At 24.3% G+C, this 20847-nt stretch overlaps 12 protein-coding genes across 12 annotated transcripts, besides 1 other annotated feature; 8 read left to right on the forward strand and 4 right to left on the reverse strand.

Annotated features, from left to right (window-relative positions):
- Positions 1-169: 169 nt before the first annotated feature.
- Positions 170-499, forward strand: EHI_120250 (uncharacterized protein; the record flags this gene model as incomplete). Its single annotated transcript, XM_001913981.1, has 1 exon — positions 170-499. The coding sequence occupies one exon, from the start codon at positions 170-172 to the stop codon at positions 497-499; it is 330 nt and encodes a 109-aa protein (XP_001914016.1).
- A 1650-nt stretch (positions 500-2149) lies between these two features.
- Positions 2150-2914, reverse strand: EHI_120260 (uncharacterized protein; the record flags this gene model as incomplete). Its single annotated transcript, XM_643420.2, has 1 exon — positions 2150-2914. The coding sequence occupies one exon, from the start codon at positions 2912-2914 to the stop codon at positions 2150-2152; it is 765 nt and encodes a 254-aa protein (XP_648512.2).
- A 281-nt stretch (positions 2915-3195) lies between these two features.
- Positions 3196-3536: a repeat region.
- Positions 3537-4480: 944 nt separating this feature from the next.
- On the forward strand, positions 4481-6406 carry EHI_120270 (uncharacterized protein; the record flags this gene model as incomplete). Its single annotated transcript, XM_646031.2, has 1 exon — positions 4481-6406. The coding sequence occupies one exon, from the start codon at positions 4481-4483 to the stop codon at positions 6404-6406; it is 1926 nt and encodes a 641-aa protein (XP_651123.2).
- A 119-nt stretch (positions 6407-6525) lies between these two features.
- EHI_120280 (NAD-dependent deacetylase 1, putative) lies at positions 6526-7642 on the forward strand (the record flags this gene model as incomplete). The annotated part of the gene is made up of 2 exons (XM_646030.2): positions 6526-7113; positions 7160-7642. 2 exons carry the CDS (start codon positions 6526-6528, stop codon positions 7640-7642), a joined length of 1071 nt encoding a protein of 356 aa, XP_651122.2.
- Positions 7643-7715: 73 nt separating this feature from the next.
- Positions 7716-8438, reverse strand: EHI_120290 (uncharacterized protein; the record flags this gene model as incomplete). The annotated part of the gene is made up of 1 exon (XM_646029.1): positions 7716-8438. The coding sequence occupies one exon, from the start codon at positions 8436-8438 to the stop codon at positions 7716-7718; it is 723 nt and encodes a 240-aa protein (XP_651121.1).
- Positions 8439-8519: 81 nt separating this feature from the next.
- Positions 8520-9105, forward strand: EHI_120300 (uncharacterized protein). Its single transcript, XM_001913982.1, has one exon. The coding sequence runs from the start codon at positions 8878-8880 to the stop codon at positions 9088-9090; it is 213 nt and encodes a 70-aa protein (XP_001914017.1). The 5' UTR covers positions 8520-8877; the 3' UTR covers positions 9091-9105.
- A 58-nt stretch (positions 9106-9163) lies between these two features.
- On the forward strand, positions 9164-9781 carry EHI_120310 (uncharacterized protein; the record flags this gene model as incomplete). The annotated part of the gene is made up of 1 exon (XM_646028.2): positions 9164-9781. The coding sequence occupies one exon, from the start codon at positions 9164-9166 to the stop codon at positions 9779-9781; it is 618 nt and encodes a 205-aa protein (XP_651120.2).
- A 54-nt stretch (positions 9782-9835) lies between these two features.
- EHI_120320 (IBR domain containing protein) lies at positions 9836-10700 on the reverse strand (the record flags this gene model as incomplete). Its single annotated transcript, XM_646027.1, has 2 exons — positions 9836-10402; positions 10461-10700. The coding sequence occupies 2 exons, from the start codon at positions 10698-10700 to the stop codon at positions 9836-9838; spliced, it is 807 nt and encodes a 268-aa protein (XP_651119.1).
- A 247-nt stretch (positions 10701-10947) lies between these two features.
- On the forward strand, positions 10948-15300 carry EHI_120330 (separin, putative; the record flags this gene model as incomplete). The annotated part of the gene is made up of 1 exon (XM_646026.2): positions 10948-15300. The coding sequence occupies one exon, from the start codon at positions 10948-10950 to the stop codon at positions 15298-15300; it is 4353 nt and encodes a 1450-aa protein (XP_651118.2).
- A 75-nt stretch (positions 15301-15375) lies between these two features.
- EHI_120340 (nucleosome assembly protein, putative) lies at positions 15376-16170 on the forward strand (the record flags this gene model as incomplete). The annotated part of the gene is made up of 1 exon (XM_646025.1): positions 15376-16170. The coding sequence occupies one exon, from the start codon at positions 15376-15378 to the stop codon at positions 16168-16170; it is 795 nt and encodes a 264-aa protein (XP_651117.1).
- A 14-nt stretch (positions 16171-16184) lies between these two features.
- On the reverse strand, positions 16185-17174 carry EHI_120350 (uncharacterized protein; the record flags this gene model as incomplete). Its single annotated transcript, XM_646024.1, has 1 exon — positions 16185-17174. The coding sequence occupies one exon, from the start codon at positions 17172-17174 to the stop codon at positions 16185-16187; it is 990 nt and encodes a 329-aa protein (XP_651116.1).
- Positions 17175-17399: 225 nt separating this feature from the next.
- Positions 17400-18123, forward strand: EHI_120360 (grainin, putative). The gene has a single exon (XM_001913983.1). The coding sequence runs from the start codon at positions 17454-17456 to the stop codon at positions 18099-18101; it is 648 nt and encodes a 215-aa protein (XP_001914018.1). The 5' UTR covers positions 17400-17453; the 3' UTR covers positions 18102-18123.
- The last annotated feature ends 2724 nt before the right edge of the window (positions 18124-20847 follow it).

Genomic DNA, 20847 nt, shown 5'->3' on the forward strand with positions numbered 1-20847 from the left:
GTTCAGGAGAGAAAATAAAGAGAAAAGATCTAATGACTAACAATCATCTCAACACTATCAAATGACCAAGATTGCATCTGCATTTAATTATAAGATCTATCGATTATCTGACCAAAAGATTATTGATGTGGATTACACCAGATTATTACCTGAGAAAATCCTCACAAAAATGTCAAAAATAGAGTTTAGGTGTTATTTGAAAGAAGTTAAGAAAAGAGAAATGCCATTATCACAACAAGAAATTCTTTTAATTAAAAAAATTGATAAGAGAATCAGAAATAAAGAAACAGTAAGAAAGTCAAAGAAAAGATTTAAAGAAGATTTTGTTTTTGAAAAGGAACAATATGAAATTCTCTATCATAAATACCAAGAAGTTAAACAGAAAAATTTAGAAATTATTAAATTATTAGAACAATGTGGTCATTCAAATAATACTGTTTGTCAACTAAAAGATCAAATGAATAATCTTAACCACAATTTTGTTCAATTTGAAATCTAGTTTATTATTTCTTTCTAATATATTCAATACAGAACATCTTTCTTAAAGAAAACTTATTAGAAAAAAGACAAGAAGAAAAAGAAGCAATAAAGTTGAATATATTTATTTCTTCCTTGACAAGCTCCTATGTCTATAACAGTTTCTAATTCTTTGAATTAAAGATATTTTTCTAATCATTTTTTTTGTTATCTTTTGTTTAGTACATCATCTTTTCTTCCTTTTTGATTTTAAATAAGATTGTTTTAATTATCACAGAATTTGATACATTTATTTGTGAGTCTAACTCTTGTAAACAATCCACTTAATATATCCTTTAATAATTTAGTATAACTTCATTAAAGTAAAGATGTTTCATGATGTTGTTCTATTTTATATATTATTTTTTATTTTATAGACTAATAATCAAAATAAACATTACTTTAAGATATAAAGATTTTCACAAATATAAAAATATTTAACTAATTTGTTAATTCTTTTTTATCTATTTCATTATTTAAATGAATCAAATGTTGTAACTTCATTTAATTAATATTTTAGTATTTTGGTAATAATAAATATTAGAAATGGATTAATTCAACATTATTTAGTGTGTTTTCAAAACTGAACAATATCAGACTGAATATATATATTGAAAATATAACTTATACTTCCATTTTAATTCTACTCTGTGTGACAAATAGATTTTAATTCAAATAAGCACCACATTATATCTTAATTGTTTCTTTTAATCTTTCAAATTGTTACAAAGGAAGTGTCAATAATTCAATTCGACTTAATTAGAATTAATTACCATAACTCTGAAAATTTAAAACAATTCTTTTTCAATAAAGAAAACACGATACCATATTACAATTTTTTATTGAATAATGTCATTCAAATATGTAAAAAAGAGGCAAACTACAATGAATATGTAAAATACCAAGAAATAAGTATAATATATAAAAATAAAATTCATTTTATATTCATAGTATCCTAACATAGAGGTGAAGAGTGTTTTTTATGCCTCAATTACATAACCATCAAAATATTCTGAATTTTCACTATTATTTAGTGTCTGATGAAAGAATATTAAAATATAAATTATATTAATAAATAAACTCCAAAATAATTATGTAAGAAATTTATTAAAGAAAGAAAAATAATGATATAAAGTGGAAATTTTTTAATAGAGGAAGTTATATTATTTTTATGAATAAAGAAAATAACATTTAAATTTATTTATCAATTTATTTATTTTTTCTAAAAATAAAATATCAAAACAATAAAAAGAAAAATACTGTCATTTATTAAATTTTATTCTATTTTATTTCTTTGCTTTTTGAATAACTTCTTTTATTTTTAGTAAAAATACTTCGAGTTTCAAATGACTCATAAATTTACTTAAATTATAATGAAAATAAAAGGAATAAAATCCTATTATTTCATATAATATTTTAACAAAGGTTATGAGTCTATCTAAATTAATTAGAAACAATGTAGTAAAAATTTAATTCCAATACAATTCATTAATTATAATAAAATTTTAACATTTAATTATACTTTCTTAATTAAAATTCAATAAACATTTTATTTTTATCTAAAAAAAATGTTTATATTATAATAAAAACAATGAAATGATAAATTCATTTTATTTAAATTAAAATAATACCATCAATTTGGAATTGTCTTGTCATGTCCAAAATGATATGAAACATTATCAACTTCAATATTTCTTTTAAGTGCCTGACAAAGGAATGAGCCTAATGTATCTTCTGATTCAAAGAATCTCGTGAATTTTAACCACCTCAAGAATAATCCTAATTCTTCTTTTGACCTTAAATTTCCCCATGCTCCCCATGCAAAGTCTTTTGATGTGTTAGCAGTAAACCTTTTTTGTCCATAATGAGAACACCACCTATAAGGACACCATGCTATTTTAGCATAACATTGGTTGTCTGGTCTTGTTTGGATGAGTTTGAGAATATGTTTAAATGTATCTTTCTCATATAATTGGTCATCTTCTGCTAATAATACATAATCCGTACTTTTATCATTGTAAACTTTTTTTAATTCCTCTATGAAAAAGAAGTTAACTGTCATATGTTTTTTGTAAGTTGTTGGTTCCCATTCACGTTTAGTTGTATCTGCCCAAACTGCAGACAATGAGTCTTGAACCCATTCCTCCTCATTAACACCATCAATAGATTTATAGTTATATGTTGGTATTTTAACAGGAATATATGGAAGTTCTTTTTTTATCTTCTCGATGGCATCATCCATTTCTTTAAAGTTACATCCTTTCACACATCCTTTAACCATCACAATTTCTTTAATATTCAATCCTTTTGGAACATCTTTCAGTGCTTCGACTAAATCTCTTATTGATCTTGTTAGTTCTGGTCTTCTTTTTGGATGAGAGAGAAGAATAATTGACATATTATATGATCCACTAACGATGATGATAAATAAGCAAATGGTTAATACGGAGCAATTCATTATCTACTAATCTATTTCAACATTTTTTTGAAGAAGATTTTAATTATTCTTTGTTAAACCTTTTTCGTTTATCCTATTTATTTCTTCTTTCTTATCAAAAACTTTTCTATTCTTTTTTATATCTATTTTTTTTAATTAAGGTTTGGTATTTATTAATAAAGAAATTAAGAAGGATTAAGAAGTATATATTATCAAAGGAAAAGGATTTGCTAAAGTGTGATTAAGACTAAAAGGAATTATTCATAATACTATAGTGGTAATCAAATGCTTTCTTCTCTCTTTCATAAAATAAAGGAAAAAAAGAGAAAATAAAATTTATTAAAATTAAAGCAAAAATCAAAGAAGAAAATAAAAAGAAGAAATAAACTGAAAGAAGTTTAAAGACATTTTAATAGGAAGAAATAAAGCAAAGAAGTGCTTTTCTTACGCTCATAGACAAACCCAAAGAATAGAGTAAACAAAAAAGATTATTCTTTTTTAAAAAACAACTCAGTAATTGGATTAGTCTTTACTGAGCAAGGAAGAATAGATGAATATTCTATTAACACTTAATTAACTAATTATATCTATTTTTTATTTAATGTTTTTGAATTAAACATCTCTCAATTTACTTCAGAAAACACAAACTACAAACAATGTTATTGGTATTTTTTATTTTTTTTTATTCTTTTTATGTAATTTAATTGTCTTTTTCGTTGGTTATTTACAAATAGAAATATTCATATACATATTAACATAATTACATTTTAACTGTCTATTGGTTTGTTTCATCTATTGAGCAAAATAACAGAGTGTTTTAGTCATATTCCTATTATAAATTTCATTATATAGTGTTATTAAATATATATGTTTTGTATTTGTTTCATCATTTTATAACTATTGAATTTAATACAGTCAATAAACGTTTTCTAATCTTATGTGAGCGTTATGGTGAAGAAATAACTCTCTGTTATATCATTCAAAACAAACTATTTTCATCACTTAATTAACATCTAAACCATTTCAACAATTCATATATGAACAACTCATTGAATAAATTTGAATTGATGTAACGTTCTGACTATTAGTCATTATATTTATTATCTTATTCTTTCAACTTATTCAATTAAAGTCATAACATTTATGGTTAATATTGACATTTATTTTTTTTTTCAAATTCAATTTGACTGTTGATAATATTATTCATTAATCCACTGTTTTTAATAAACGCAATAAAAGAGTTGTTTCAATCCCAACATGAATATGTCAAAATTATATTTTACCTTCTGTCTCATATGTCATTATTTCTAATCTATCTTCTTTATTAATTTGTTCTTTTTTGAACATCGTTGAATAGTCATTGATGTTTTTAACCAATTCAACAAAGGAAAATCAGTGCAATCTGTCAAGCAATAAACCAAGTCATATAATATAAAAAGAGAAAACACACAACCACACAATCCAACAATAAAATGTGGTTGATGAATTAGATGTTAAAATTACAATGACATCAACTAAAAAACAAAAATGAAAATTCCATCAATAAAAAACATTCATGTTTATTTAGACTTACTTTTTAATGGTGAACCAATTGATTCCATTCTCCAAGTCTTTGACCCAACACTGAAATATAAAGACATAGTTGAAACATCCCATTCACAATATTGTTTAAGTGTTGTTGAAAAGTATTACACTTGTTTAACATGTTCAGAAGGGAAAGTTAAATATTGCTGTCGATGTTTTGACTTTTCATACCATAGAAACCATGTAACAAAAGAAGTTAATAAAATAGTGATGTGTCAATGTGGAATGTATTACAAAGGAGAAACAAGAAGTTGTAAAACACATTTAAAGAAAGAAAATAAAGAAAATAAAGAAGTGAAAGAAGAAATGGAAGAATTTATCAAAACATTCATTTCAAAACTCCTGTTTCGTATAATTAATTTAAAGTATCAAAACATTATGAAAGAAATATCGAAATTATATTGTGTTGATAGTATTTTTAATATAATTGGGAATGTTATATTCAAAGAAGGAAGATGTTTATTATATCCATTATTTGAAAAGAGTAATAAACTAAAAGAAAGTGATTATCAATTTCTGACGTACTATTTAATACTACCTTTATTATATCACCCATTATCATCTCCACTTCTTTATTTGTTAAACAAACATAATAAGAGATTTAAATTGGCATTATACGAATATTATTCAACAACCACATTTGATGAAATGAAATATAATTTTCAAAATGACACACAAATAATTCTTAAAATAATTAACAATTCATTATCAATAATGATTAATCCAAATATCAAAAATATAACAAATACAAGTCATAAAGTAGGAATTAAAAGATGTTCAAAAGTATTAAATCGAATTAGTAAAGACATTGAAATGTGTTTCAAAGAAAAAGACATATTTATAAAAACAATGAAAATTCTCTTATCAGTGTATGATATAAAACAGAATCACTGTATTTCATTATTTTCAGACTTTGTACGATTTTTTGAAACAACTCTTCACAAATTACCACAACAACTATTAACGACATTTCTTAATAAGTTAGATTATATCCCAATAAAAGCACATAATAGTATTCTTACAAAAATTTATAACGTTGGTGATATAGAAAATATCTACAAATATTCGAGGTTGTTTCCATCATTATTGGATTTCAAATACTCTTCCATAGATATCATAATTCCATCAGACATAAAACTTAATAAAGAAATAAGTGTAGACCCATATAATATTGAAATGAAATCTAATAATGACCAAGAAATAGAGTGTTTAGATGAAATGAAAATAATGATACAATTCCATACACTATGGGAAGAAGTTACACAACTAACAAGTGAAGAATTTTATAAAACAATCAAAATGAAAGAATATGGAGAAAAAGAACTTGTTGTAATTGTATGGTTGTTATGTTATAACCCAACAAAATTCTATCAAATAGTGAATGAACTATATTTAACAAATATAAGAATTAAAGAAGATAGACTAAATGGTAAAGATATAATGAACATAATGAATAAACTTCACAAAATATATTATCAACACCCATTCTTTATTAACCCATTTATGCCTTTATTTCCTGAATATTCTGTGATATTTACTGTACTTATTAGAGAACAAATGAATTTACCACTAGACAAATATAATAATATTACAGCAAGAAGAGACATATTAAGTGAATCCGAATTAACAAGAATTATGTCAGAATCCCCACATTATCACTTTATTGTCATGGTGTTATGGCAGAGAATTGATGCAATGGTGTCAATAACAAATGACCCTTTTGTAACACGTCTTGTTATTCACATGCTTAAATATATTAGAATGAATCCAAGATTTAAAAGAGAAGTCATTGGTGTTTTGATAGAATATGAAGGAGTAACAGCAGGGGTTCAAAGAATAATTTTCAAGAATAAAAAACTCTATGAATAATTGTAAAGTTTATTGATTTAGTAATTCAAAATAAATGCAAAGAAAATAAGAAAATAAAAAAAAAATGAAAAACAAGAAAAAAAACAGAAAAAAAGGAGATGGAGGAATTTTTGTCAGAAATGAGTGAAGAAGAAATTGAATTTTCATGCAAGTCATTAGCACGAATTATCTCACGATCAAAACGTCTTGTTGTATTAACAGGAGCAGGAATATCAGTTTCAGCAGGAATCCCAGATTTTAGGTCAAGAAATGGAATGTGGAAGAGATATGAACCTAAGGTGTATGCAAGTTATGAGAATTTTGTTAATAAACCAGAAATGTTTTGGAAAATGTGCAATGAACTAAGAAACTGCACGGAAGGAAAGAAACCAACAAAAGCACATTTTGCATTAAGAAAATTAGAAGAAATAGGTAAATTGGAAGAAATAATTACACAAAATGTCGATAATTTACATCAACTAGCAGGAAGTAGAAAAGTAATTGAACTTCATGGAACAGGAAAGATATGTCAATGTATTAAATGTGGGTATCAAGGGAATGCAGATGTAGTACTTCCAAAAGGACTTATTCCATGGATTGATATTCCAAGATGTCCAAAATGTGGAGGATTGATTAAATTAGATGTAGTATTATTTGGAGAACAATTAGAAAAAGAAAAGTTTGAAAAAGCATTTGAAGTTGCAAGTTCATCGGATGTATTTTTAGTGGTTTGTTTATAAATTCAAGGATGAGAATAAAAAACTTAAGACATAGATTGGAAGTTCATTAGAAGTAATGCCAGCAAATGCATTACCAAGAAAAGCAAAAATGAATTCAGCAACAGTGGCATATATTAATAAAACAACAACACGATTTGATAATTATGCAGACTATGTGATTAGAGGAGAATCAGACTATTTAATACCAAAGATAGTAGAGTATGTTATTGAATTTATGGAATTAGGATGTGGAGAAAAAGTCATAGATACACTTAGTTTTCCAATTCAATTTATTCAAAATCCAATGGAAACAATAACACAAGTAGTTGCAACAATCGTTACATGGATAGGACCTAAAGTGCAAGAAGAAGAAGTTCAAAATTGTCTTGTTGATAGCTCAGAAATAATTGAAGTAGTAACAACAAAAAAACAATATACAAAAACAACAGAAGAAAAAGAAGAAGAAAATAATGCAGCTGATAAAATTATGAATGAAATTAAAAATTCAATTAAGAAAAGAGAAAATGACAATAATTAAATTAAAAAGTAATAAAAAGAAGAAATAATTGCAGTTGTATTAATTTGTTTTGGTTGATAGACATTAAATAGTCTTATCCAAATCTATGGTTTTGTGTTATTTCATCAACAAGATGACAAATATTTAACATTTCTATTTCTGATGTTGCCATACAATTCATTATATAATGAATTTTTTTATCTATTATATTCATTCTTTCATTTATTTGATTAATTCTTATAGTCAAATATTCTTTTTCATGAAGTATTATTTCATCTGATTTTTGTTTATCGGTTTCATTTTGTTCTTTTGTAAATATTTGTTTGATTTTCTTAACTATTTCATTATAAACTTGTTGTTTGATTTCTTGTTCATTTTCATTAGATTCTAGTGTTGGGTTGGTTTTCATAATTGGTGAAACATTATTTTTTCTTTCATCAAATATCTGTTGATTCTGACATTCATTATCTTTTCTTATTGTTTCATATCCTTCTTTTGTTTTTTCTTTATTGATTTCTTTTAATTCATTGATTTGTCTCTTATCATCTAAATACTTCAAGTCATTCGGGTCAAACATTTCATTAATAAAATAATCAATCCCTCCTATTCTTCTCTTCTTAAATCCATATCTTTTCATTCTTTTCCAAAATGTTTTTATGTTTTGACAATTAATATCCCATTCAAAACATTCTTTAAGTTCTTGTGGTTTAATGACTCGGATTGCTTTTTCTTTAGGGTCATAGTCAATACATTTTGTCCCATCTTTCTTATGAACTAATTCAATGACTCTGCGTAGAAATTGTTCTTTTTCTTCCATTCTTATTTGATTCTTAATATTCGTCTCTTATTTCATTTTCTTTCTCTTCCGTAAGATACACAACTTATGTCTTGTTTTTTTCTCACTCTCTACCCTTCATGAAGATTACATGATTATTCATTATCCATAATATCGAATAAAGACAATATGTATAATTTTCACTTGTTTTCTTGCTACAAATCTAATACAAGACTGACTATTCTTTTATCAGTGCTATATTTATTTGAATAATGATGGTGTTGATTCATGGTTAAGTCAAAACACAAATAATGATTCATTTAGAACTACAGTTAATGATGTTTGAGCAAATTAAGTAGATTGACACAAACAGAAAGCACAAGAACAAAGACAAAAATGAAAGTACAAAAGGTAGAAAAGTTAAAATAAGAAAAATACTAACAAACATGAAAAGAAAAAGGAAATAACTGGAAAATAACAAATGGAAATAGAAAGAATTGAGTGTGAAGACATTAACTGGAGAGTTTCAGTGACATTAGGAAGTGACAAAATGGCAAACATTGAAGAGACGAAATTACAGCTACATATTCAAGGGAAAAAGGAGAAACAGGGAAAAGTTATAGAGTTTACAATAGAAGAAGCAGAAGAATTTTTGGAAGAACTAGTTTCAATAGCAAAAGAAATTGAGAAATGATTATAATTTTTGTCATTGGTTCAAAGATAATAAAAGAAAAAAGAAACAAAAACTCAAGAATAAGAAAGAAAAAATGTCAAGAAATAAACCACTGTCAAAAGAAGAGAAACGACAACGACTGAAAGCACTATTTAATGAAACAAGAGAAGTATACTTAATAAAAGAATTAGAAAAAATCGCACCAAAAGAAAAAGGGATTGTTAGTAAAACTGTAGAAGAAGTATTAAAAGAACTTGTTGATGATGGGATTGTTCATTCAGAAAAGATAGGAACGTCAGTATATTTTTGGGGGTTTCCAAGTGAAGAATTTGTTAATAAGAAAGTTGAGAATGAAAGACTAGAACAAGAAATAAGAGAGAATTGCAAAAGAATTGAAGAAGTTAAAGAAGAGAATGAGAAATTAAAAAGAGAACGAGGAGGAGATGAAGGAAGAGAAATGAAAGAACAAGAAGTAGAAAGATTAAGAGAAAGAAAAGAAGAAATAATGAAAGAATTAGAAATTTATAAAGAAAATGATCCAGATATGATTAAAAAATTAAAAGAACAAGTTCAAAAAAGTAAAGAAGCAGCTAATAGATGGACAGATGGAATTTTTATGATTCAAACATATGCAAAAGAAAGAGTATCAGTTCCAATTGAAGAATTAAATAAAGGACTTGGTATTCCAAATGATTTAGATTATTTGGATTAAAAATAATAAATAAATATAAAGAAAAAAGAAGAAAATGAATAAAAAGGAATTTTTTTATGAATATTGTTTACATTTTCCATTTTTAAAATGAGAAGAAGTATATTCTTGCATACATAACCAACAAAACTGATACCCACAATTAGCACATGTCATATGATTACATCCTCGATTTTTTTCTATTGTTGCATTACATTTTGGACATTTTCTTGTATTTTTTTGTGCCCATGATAAAAATCTTTTATCAGCTTCACAATTCATTCGTTTCCATTCTTGATATTGTGAACATGTTAATCCTTCATGCCATATTTCTTTACAATTAAAACAAAATTTGATTTTCTTCTTTTTGCATTCTTCATTTTGACATTCAATTTCAGGTGTATTTGGATCTCCTATTACACCTGTACCACATCGTGGACAATACCTACAATTGTTTTCTTTTTTTAAATATTCTTGAACACTAAATCGTTCATATCGTTCTATTAGTTCTTGGTCTATTGGTTGATGTCTTCTTATAATTTGGTAGATTTCTTCAAATGTTATGTCATGACAACACATAGACTTTGGACATCTTACTTTGACAATCCCACTAAAGATTTTTTCATGAATATGTTCATAACAACACTATTTATTTATTTCTTCTTTTCTTTATTTCTTTATTTCTTTTTATATTAAAACAAACATCTAAACAAAATTTATGTCCACAATCAAATATATACATATCTTTAATTTGTATATCTGAATAACATATATCACACGTATATTCCTTCTTTTCTATTTCTTCTTCTCTTTCTTTTTGTTCTTTTTTCATTAGTTCTTTTGTTTCTTCTTCTTCTTTTTCTTTTCTCTTAATAAGTCTTTGTATTGATTCAATATATTCTTGTTTATAAATTTCATAAAGCATTGTTCTTGTATCTTCCATCCTTCCCTTTATTTATTGTTTTTTTGAGTTAGTTTTTGTATTAAATAACACAAATGAATTGATAATCTCAAAAACATAGTTTGAGCGAATGGAGGAGGATTATTACCAGCGACTGGTTGGCAGTCTTGTTAGGAAAATATTCAATTATACCATCACTCATAACATCCATGAAAATAACATATGGATTCTCTTAATTGACATGTTGATTATGGTACAACACAACAACACACTTAATTATTCATTTAAAATGATTTCTTATGAAAAAGAACAAGGAAGAGAAGTGCTGAATTTCATCAGACAAGAAATGGCAAAAATGAAAGTTGAGGATGAAATTGCCATTTCATTTATTTATTGTTGTTTAAATAGAATTAAAGGTACAAAGAACGAATATTATGAACTTGTTCAGAGATACACCACACCAAGAAATAGCAATGAAGCACTACTTTATGTTCATTATAATCTTCTTGAAGTAATAGAAAGTATGAAAAGAAAGAAAGAAGAAGAAACAATGAAATATCTTGAACAAAGTAATTCAATTTTAAGTGAATTTCCAAGAGATACAACAAATCCAAACAGTCTATGGAAAGTATATAATTTTGAAATTGAATTAACAGACATTCAAAAATTACTTAATGAAATAAGTTTATGTTTAAAGGAAGATAAAATAGTAAATAATAATAAAAGAGTGAATGAGAAAGTTATTGAAATGATGAGGTTAATATGTGATATAATTGAAGAATATCTTATTAAGTTTAATAAAATTATACCAAGAGAAACACCAAAAGAAATATATTTTATTGCACAAATAATAGAAAAATTTGAAGTACCTAAATATATTGGAAAAATATTAATAAGAATAACAGAAAGTGCAATATATCAAAGAGTATCACTTCTTGAAATAACAAGAATTTATAGATGCTATTCAGGAATACTTAATATTACAGGAACAGAAATTTTTAATATCTTTTATAAAACTGGATATAAATTATATCAAGAAAAAAAATACTCTGAGGCAATTATTGTTCTTAATACATTCTTTTCACTCAAGAAAACAACATTTAAAGAGTTTGAAGATAAACATCTTTCAGAAGCAGAAAAAATAGTAATGTTATCAAGAAAAGCAATTGGAAGAGAAGAAGAAGGAATTGGTAATTTAATAGAAGGAATTAAGGAATTGGAAGATAAAGAAATAATAGAAAAATGGAAGAGAATGAAAAAAATAGATGACATAATGAATAGAACGGTAGAAGCAGAATATTGTGTAGAAGAGATTTTAAGTAGTTTAGAAAGAAGTGGAAGTAAAATAGCAAGAAAAACTATTATAGAACTACTGGATATTGGAATTACATTTGAACCAAGAATAATAAATAATATAACAGAAAATAAAAAGAAAGTAATAAAAAGAATAAGTCAAGAAATGCAAAAATATTATAAAGAAAAACATATACTACCATTTGAAGTAATTAGATTTCAAGTTTATGAAATAATTATTGAAAATGATATAAACAAAAAAGAAAGAATAGAAAATATTATTGAAGAAATTAAGAAGAAGGAAGAAGAACAAATGTTTAATAAAACACAAGCAATTAATATTCTTATTACATTAGCAAAGTGTTATTATTTTAAATATGTGATAAGTCTTTATAATAAGGAAAGCAAAAATAGTGAAGACATTATTGAATTAATGAAAACACTTAAATATTTAAGCACAATTAATCAAAAATGCAGTGAAGAAGAAATTAATAAACACAAAATGGAAATATTACCATTGATAATTATTGTAACAACATTATTTGAAATGTATGGAGATCAAACAAATCAATTAAGGTGTGTTGAAAACATCAAAGAAATAATAACAAAGATTTCAATAACAAATGAAGAAAGAATCAGTTGTTATTTAAAAGTTATAGAATGTTATATTTCAATGGGATATATAAAAAGTGGGGAAATAATAAATGAAAGAATTGAAAAGATTTATAAAGGAATGAATATAGAAGAAGAAGAAGTAAAGAAGAATTATATTATGTATTTAATTATGAAAATAAGAATTGGTATTGAAAGGATTCATCAAGAAGATGGAAATATTAATAATATAATTAATGAAATAAATATACTAGTTGAAAATGAGAGTTTTAAGAAAAGAAGTACAGAATGGGAAAGAATTGTAATAGAAACAAAACTGAAAGATGTCATTAGTTTATATTATTGTAAAATAGGAGAATATAATAAAGGAATTGAATATAGGAAAAAAACACTTTGTTTAATGAAAAGCATAACGGAAGTAAGAAATAAAGAAATTAAAACAAAGAAAGGAATATTCTTTTATACAATATATTCATTTATTGGAAATACAATTGAATCATATTTAAACTATGGATGGATGTTTGAAATAAAAAATAAATATAAAGAAGCAATGATGTGTTATGAAGAAGCCGAAAAAATAGGAATTGAAACAGGAAGTTTGCTACGAATTATAGAAATAAAAACACACAAAGGAGAATTAGAAATGAAAAAGAGAAATTATGAAGAAGCCAAAAAAGAGTTTAAAGAAATAGATAATATTTCAAGTAAAATTAAAAAATACGTTTCAGTTAAAAGAAATATGATAATGACATTCATGGAACTAGGAGATTTATATAGAAAAACAAAACATTATAATACATCAATGGAATATTATCAAGTAGCAAAAGAAATAATAGACCAATTACTTCAAGAAAATCTCATTGAACCATTTCCTTTAATACTAAGAGATTCAACTCAAAGAGAGTATTTAGTTAGACAATCTTTAAAAGGAAAAATTCAAAGAACAAGCATAGAAAAAGAAGTAGAAAAAGGAAATAAACAACCAAGAAATATGTCAGAAGTATATCAAGAAATCAAAAATCGAATATTGTATAAAATAATTAAACTAAATAAGATTAATACAAGAAATAATACAAATAGTATTCAAGAATATAAAACATTATTAGAATCACCATTTAATTCACCAATAACAAAAGCATGTATTTTAAATCAAATTGGTATTAATCAACTAGAAAATGAAGAAAAGAAAGAAGGACTTAAAACATTTGAAGAAGCACTTTCAATTGCTGAAAAGTATTGTGAACCAACACTTATTCATTGTATTATGCATAATATTCTTAGGTGTAATGTTTTAAATAATAAGAAATGTTATTACCATGCAATGTCTATTGGAATTACATATAGACAAAGAGAAAGTACAAAATATGGAATAAGAATAGAAGAAAATACAACAATTAAAGATATTGATAAACATTTACCAAAAGAATGGACAATTATTTGTTTGACAATAGATGAAATAGAAAAAGCTATTGTTATTAGTAATATAAACAAAACATATAATGGAATTAATGGAAGAAGAATAATAAAGAAAGGAAAAGAAAATGCAATTGAAAAAGAAATAGAAAGAATAGAAATAATCAAAAAAGAAATTCAAAATATTTTTAGTGAAATAAAAGGAAAAGAAATGACAGAAAATGAGAAAAGACAACATTGGAGAAAAGTATTTGATATTGATAATAGAATTAAAGACATTTGTTATTCATTAGAAAAGAAAGTATTAGGATGGTTAAGAATTATATTTTATCCAAGAAATTATCATAGAACAAAATATTATGATAATCTCTTATATTCAATAATAAAAAATATAACAAATAAAGAAATTATAGAAATTGATATTTTGTATTTACTTATTAGTCAAATTAATAGATTAAATCATGAAGAAATTGTAGAATGTCTTAATTATGTAATAGGAAATGAAATTAAACCATTAGTCATGGAAATGTTAATTAATCAAATTAAAAATGTTAAATTAGAAGAAACAATTGAAATAGAAAATAAAAGTATTTTATTAATTCTTGATAAACAATTACATTGTCTTCCATGGGAATCAATGCCTACATTTGATAATATCATGATTACAAGAATCCCAGCAATCGAACCATTTCTAAGTACAAAAATACAAGATATCAATGACACAATTCCAGGAATTTTATTTAATGGAAAAAGAGGATATTATATTCTTAATCCAACACATGATTTAACTAAAACACAAAATAAAATATTACCAATAATTAAAGAATTGAAATGGAATGGAGTTTTTAATCAAATCCCAAAAGAGGAAGATATTTTAAAAGGATTATATGAAAATGATATAATGTTATATTGTGGTCATGGAAGTGGAGAACAATTTATTCATGGAAAAAAAATTCAAACATTAAAGAAGTGTGGAATTGCACTTCTAATGGGATGTAACTCTGCTGAACTTCACCAACAAGGTGAATTTGAGCCATCTGGGTTAGTAATTGATTATCTTGAAGCAGGCTCTCCTCTTGTGTGTGGAAATTTATGGAGTGTTCCAGACAATGATTTAGATAATATCACAATTGAAATATTAAATTGGATAAAATCAAATTCATCAGAACAACAATATTTAATGAATGTCCTTAATAAAGCTAAAACAAAATGTGTCTGTAGATATTTTATGGGTGCTTCAATAGTGTGTTATGGTATTTCTGTATTAAAGAGAAAGAATAAAGAGTCAATTCTTATTAAAGATGACACACCACAACAATTATAAGAAATTATAAGAAATTATAAGAAATTATAAGAAAAATAAAAAAACTCCAAAAAAATAAATAATAAAAGAAGAAAAATGTCAATTCATTCCATAGATAAAATTAATAAAGTCATTTTAAGTAAAAACATTGATGAATATATTGATATAGTTGGTGGTGAAGTTAATGAGAACTTAGAAGAATTAAAAAAAATTGATAAAGAAATTGGAGAAAAAGAAATTGAATATCAACTTGAATGTTTAAAACTTGAGCAAGAAAGTGAAAAAGACATTCAAGAAATACTTAAAATTCGAAGAGCAATTATTAATGGAACAAAACATCGAACAAATGATGGAATACAAGAATGTGGAATTTCTAATTTTTGGATTGAAGTATTTAATGAAGTTGGATTAATGGGAAATTTAGAAGTGACTAAAGAAGAAATTGATATACTTCAATCATTAATTGACATTGAAAAACATATTAAAGAAATCAAACGAAATGAAGGAAAAGAAGAAATTTATATTAATATTCACTATACATTTCTATTTAAAGAAAATCAATTTCTTTCTAATTCAATATTTGAATTTGAATTAGAACATTGTATTAATCGGTATGGTATTATTATTGAAGAAACTAGAAATTATATCCCATTAAGTCATTTTAAATGGAAAAAACAAATTAAAGAGAAAAGAATGTTTGATCTTCTTGAAAATGGTGGAAAAAATCTTCATTGTTATTTACATGAAGCATTAAATAATATTGATTTTGGTGCAATTGATATGTTTTTTGGAATTAATACACAAAATCTTTTTCTTGACTCATTTAGTGTAAGTGATGATGAAAATGATTGTAGTGTTGATGATGGTTGTGTTGATTATGCAACCCATTAATCATTAAATAAAAACTATTTAGTTAATATTTGAAGTATTTGACGTATTAATTGATTGGATTGTTCAATTCTTTCTTTTAATTGATTAATTTCTCTTTGTTGTTCTTGTATCATTGTTTTCATTGTTTTATTTTCTTCTTTTAATTTTTCAATATCCTTTTCTTTTTCTTCTTCATTTCGAGTTGATGTTATGTCTGTCAATAACCTTTTTGTTCCTGTTAAATTTACTGCCATAACATTATTACTGTCTTTTATTTCTTCATTTTTATTGTCACTTGTTTGAAGAATAGGTTGTGCTCTTTTTGTTGTCATTTCATTTGTCTTTTCCGGTGTTATTTCTGTTTTTGCTTTAGGTATGATAATAGGTTGTTCTGGTAAATATCTTATTTCTTCTTTTATTAGACTTTTTATATTATTTATTGTTGGTGTTGGGTAAATAGGAAATATTGGTATTGAATAGATTGGGTTTACTGTTGTTTTTGGTAGAATTGGAGTGCTTGTTGGTATTGTTGGTATTGGTGGATTAATTTCTTGAGTTGGAGGATTTGTTGGTATTATTGGTTTTTGAAGAATTGGAGTGCTTGTTGGTATTATTGGTTTTGGTAGAATTGTTGTATTTGTTGGTATTGTTGGTATTGGTGGATTAATTTCTTGAGGTGGGGTATTAGAAAATTTAGGTAATAAAGATGAAGGAATTGGTTGTGTTTTTGGAGCAATTGGTACTTTGGATTGGGGTGATTGTGGGGTAATAGTATAATGACTCGTTGAAAATTTGTTCAAATTAGCCATGGGTTGTGTGTTAATTGGACTTTGTTGGATTGTATGGTATGACACAATTTTTTCTTTCTTTTCTTCTTGCACTTTTATTCTTTCTCCTATTTTGTTGCTTAACATCTCACTAATTTGTTGTTGACAAAAGTCGATATTTCCATTGCATCGTTGAAACACATCTTCTATTGTTTCCTTCGCTATTTCTTTTCCATACTTTGCTAAGAGTAATTCCATTGTTTGTATTTTTCAAATCTTTTAATTCATTCTTTTATTATTTTGTGAGTCAAAATAAACGTCATTTTTATTTTTTCATTATTTCATTATCCATCTGATGAACAGCAATTATGTATTGTCTTTCCTCATCAACACATTCTCAGTTAATTGACATTCATTTTGTTGTAGGTCTAAAAACAAAACCACCAAAAACACAATGCAGAGACACTAAAAGAGCCAAGAGATACAATAGGGATAAATTCATAATATAAAGAATTTCACTAAGAAATTTAAGTGGGTATGTCATTATTTGCAATACAACAAGCTGCAGATGCATGGATAGTACAAAATATTACAGCAACATATCAAGCTGATGAAAATATTAAGAAAGAATGGTGGTTTCCATTAGCATGTTCAATTTCAGGTACAGAATTTAGAAATTTACAAAATTGGTTTATTAAAGTCGATAAAGACAAATCTGGTACACTTGAACTTACTGAATTAAGGAGTGCAAGATGGCCAAATGGAGTTAAATTAGATGATGAAACATGTAGACATTTAATGAGAATATTTGATGTTGATTTTTCAGGGTCTATTTCATTTTATGAGTATCTTGCAATGATGAAATTTGTTGAATTAACTACATCAGTTTTTAGAAAATATGATGTTGATAAAAGTGGAAATCTTGATTTAAAAGAGATTCAAACTGCACTTCCTGACCTTGGATTTGATCTTAATACTAAATCATGTCAAGTTATTACAAAATTATGTGGAAAAGGTTTGTTCTCTAAAAAGATTCAACTTCCTCAATTTATTGGTTGTGCTGCTTATCTTGGACAAATTAGAACGATTTATCAACATGGATTTAAACAAGCACAAGGTGATTTTAATAGACCTGTTTTTGCTAAATTCCTTAACTTAGTTATGTCACTTGTTGATGATGCTTAATCATTTCAATTGTTCTTCTTTATTTCTTTGGTTTTCTCATTTTTACTTATTTTCATTGTTATCTTTTTTATTTTGTCGTTTTCTTTATTTTTCAGCATCTCATTCTTTTTCTTATTCATACTGATCTTCTTGTTTCTTGTTTATTCATCTTCATTTTTATTATTATTTATTTTATCATTATATCCTTTTAATTAAACATGATTATACTAACCTTTATGTTTTGATTTTCTGAATGTTGTATTATCTTCGTGTTTGAATCATTGCAATAGTAATGAAATAAATATTATTTCTTATTAAATCATCAATTCAGAACAATTATACTCTTATGAACTTCTCATTCATTATCTTTTTCTTGAAACTTCTTTCTTCGTGGTTATTTGACACTTCTGTTTTTTGGTGGTATATTAATAGAAGATGTTCATTTAGATAATCCCTTTTATATTGACTGTTGGTCTTTGTTTAGTCTTTTGAATGAAACAACACATCTTGACCAAGTTATGTTTGTTTCATTAAGATTAGCAAATAAATAGTTATTTATCATTAATACAATAATCCTAACATCATCAAACATTGTCATGACTCTTTCTTCTCAAAATTGTTTGTTGCAAAATGATTATTCAAATTATGACGTTATATGTTGTTGATTAATTTGAGAAGAAGTTTCATCACAGTTAGTACTTTTTGAATGAGAAGAATCTTTGATATTTTTGATATTTGAATGGATTATTGAATATGATTTATTATTCTATTATGCTTTATTGTCTTGTTCATTAGGACTCTTATTTATTCATTATTCAATTGATTTATTATCGAATGTTTCTTTTATTAAGTAATATCTATTAATTCATAGACTCAATAAATAATAGTTTATTGATGTGTTGTTGATATAGTAATTCATTCTAACTCTAGTCAACGAAAAAAGCAAACAATTGAAAAAGAAGAGAAAGAAAAATAAAAAAGAATAAAAATAAAGTAAAAAGTAGAATAAAGGATAAAAAAGAATAAAAAGAAAGTATAATAAAGAATATAAAAAGTAATAAAAGAAAAGAGATGATAAAAGAAGAAAAGAAGAAATAAAAAATGGTGTATTTTTATTGTAAAAATTAGAAATATGAAATAAAAGTGTCTAATTTAATGTTGTAAAATGATTAATATTATTTTATTAATGAAAAATATTTTACTCTTTTTTATGTTTATTATTTATATGTATAATTTCATCATGATGTTTATTATATAATCAATCATATGTGTTATGTTATTATAACATATAATAAGTGATAAAATATAAATGAAAATGATATGAATATATAACATAGATAGAATATAAAACAAAAGAATAATAAGAATAAATGATAAATAAAACGAGAAATGATAATCAATGATATAATAATAAAATCAAAATATAAAAGATAAAATTAATATTAATATAAAACAAAAGAGAATAAATATAAAATGAAAATAGATATAAATGATAATAATATAAAAGATGATAAAGATGAATATTCAAATAAACAAATACAACTAAATAGAAAAGAATAACAATAAGAAAATCTAAATAATATAAACATAAAAATAATAAAATAAGAATAATATAATAATATAGAGATAATAAGAAGAATACAATGATATAAATAATATAATCAGAGAAATAAATATAAAAATAAATATATAAAAATACGATAGATAAATAACATATAAAGAAAAGAATAAAATAATAAAAATAAATATGATTCATCAAATAATTTATTTCATTAATATTTCATACAAAATGAATATAAATGATTATAAAATATAAACATAAATATTTACATATTCTATATTTATCATATTTTTTATTTATTTTATGAGCGAAATATAATAAATGGAAAATTCTAATGATTCTAAATATTATGCGTCATTTTTCTTTTTTTGTAAATTATTTAGATGCATTTTTCTTTGCTCATTTTCGTGCAAAACATTAAACATGAAGAAAATAATGAGAAGTATTAACTAATCACATGAAAAACGTTATAAAACAGTAGATTTAAATATTAATTTTCAGTCAATTAATATATCTTTTAAATTTTCACCAAGTATAATCAAAAAAATATATCAATAAACAATGATTTAGAATCTGAAGCAAGATTAAACAATGAAAATAGATAAAGTATTATCATTTCATATTTTCATCAATTAACACTTCATAAACAACAAAATGATTTAATTCACAAATATGAAATAGAATAAATAAAAAATCTAATTGATAAATACATACTTTTTAATAAAACAACATCAAATAAATAAACAAACCAACATAAAAATAAATGACTATATTCATTTCATTAATTAAATACAAAATAAGATCATAATAAAATACAAAAAATAATATAAAATAATATTAAGAAATAAAAAGAAAGAAGATATTAAATTAATGTAATGTGTCTTTTAGTTATATTAATTAAATTAATACTAAATACATCATACATTCTCTCTTGTTATTATTTTATTTTCTTTAAAGAGTGAGGTATTAAAAATTAATGAATCAATGATGACTTTATTAGTAAAGGGAGTATTTTATTATAAGACTCTCATAACAAAAATTTTAATCTTTTTTAATACAACATTTTAATAAAAATTTGAAATATATAACAAATAATAAAAAAAATAAACAAAAAACTGGAATGTATTAGTCATGATTGGAATTATTTTACTTCTTATTTCATTTGTTGCGGCTGTTCCTAATCCAGCAGCATTTAATTGTTTACGG

The sequence above is a fragment of the Entamoeba histolytica genome, genomic scaffold (assembly GCF_000208925.1).
Source record: "Entamoeba histolytica HM-1:IMSS scf_1104750518135 genomic scaffold, whole genome shotgun sequence".
Lineage (NCBI taxonomy): Eukaryota > Evosea > Mastigamoebida > Endamoebidae > Entamoeba > Entamoeba histolytica.

Bases quoted from the DNA above. Each gene is read 5' to 3' on its own strand.
- EHI_120300 (XM_001913982.1), top strand. From the start codon at position 8,878: ATGGAAATAGAAAGAATTGAGTGTGAAGACATTAACTGGAGAGTTTCA.
- EHI_120360 (XM_001913983.1), top strand. From the start codon at position 17,454: ATGTCATTATTTGCAATACAACAAGCTGCAGATGCATGGATAGTACAA.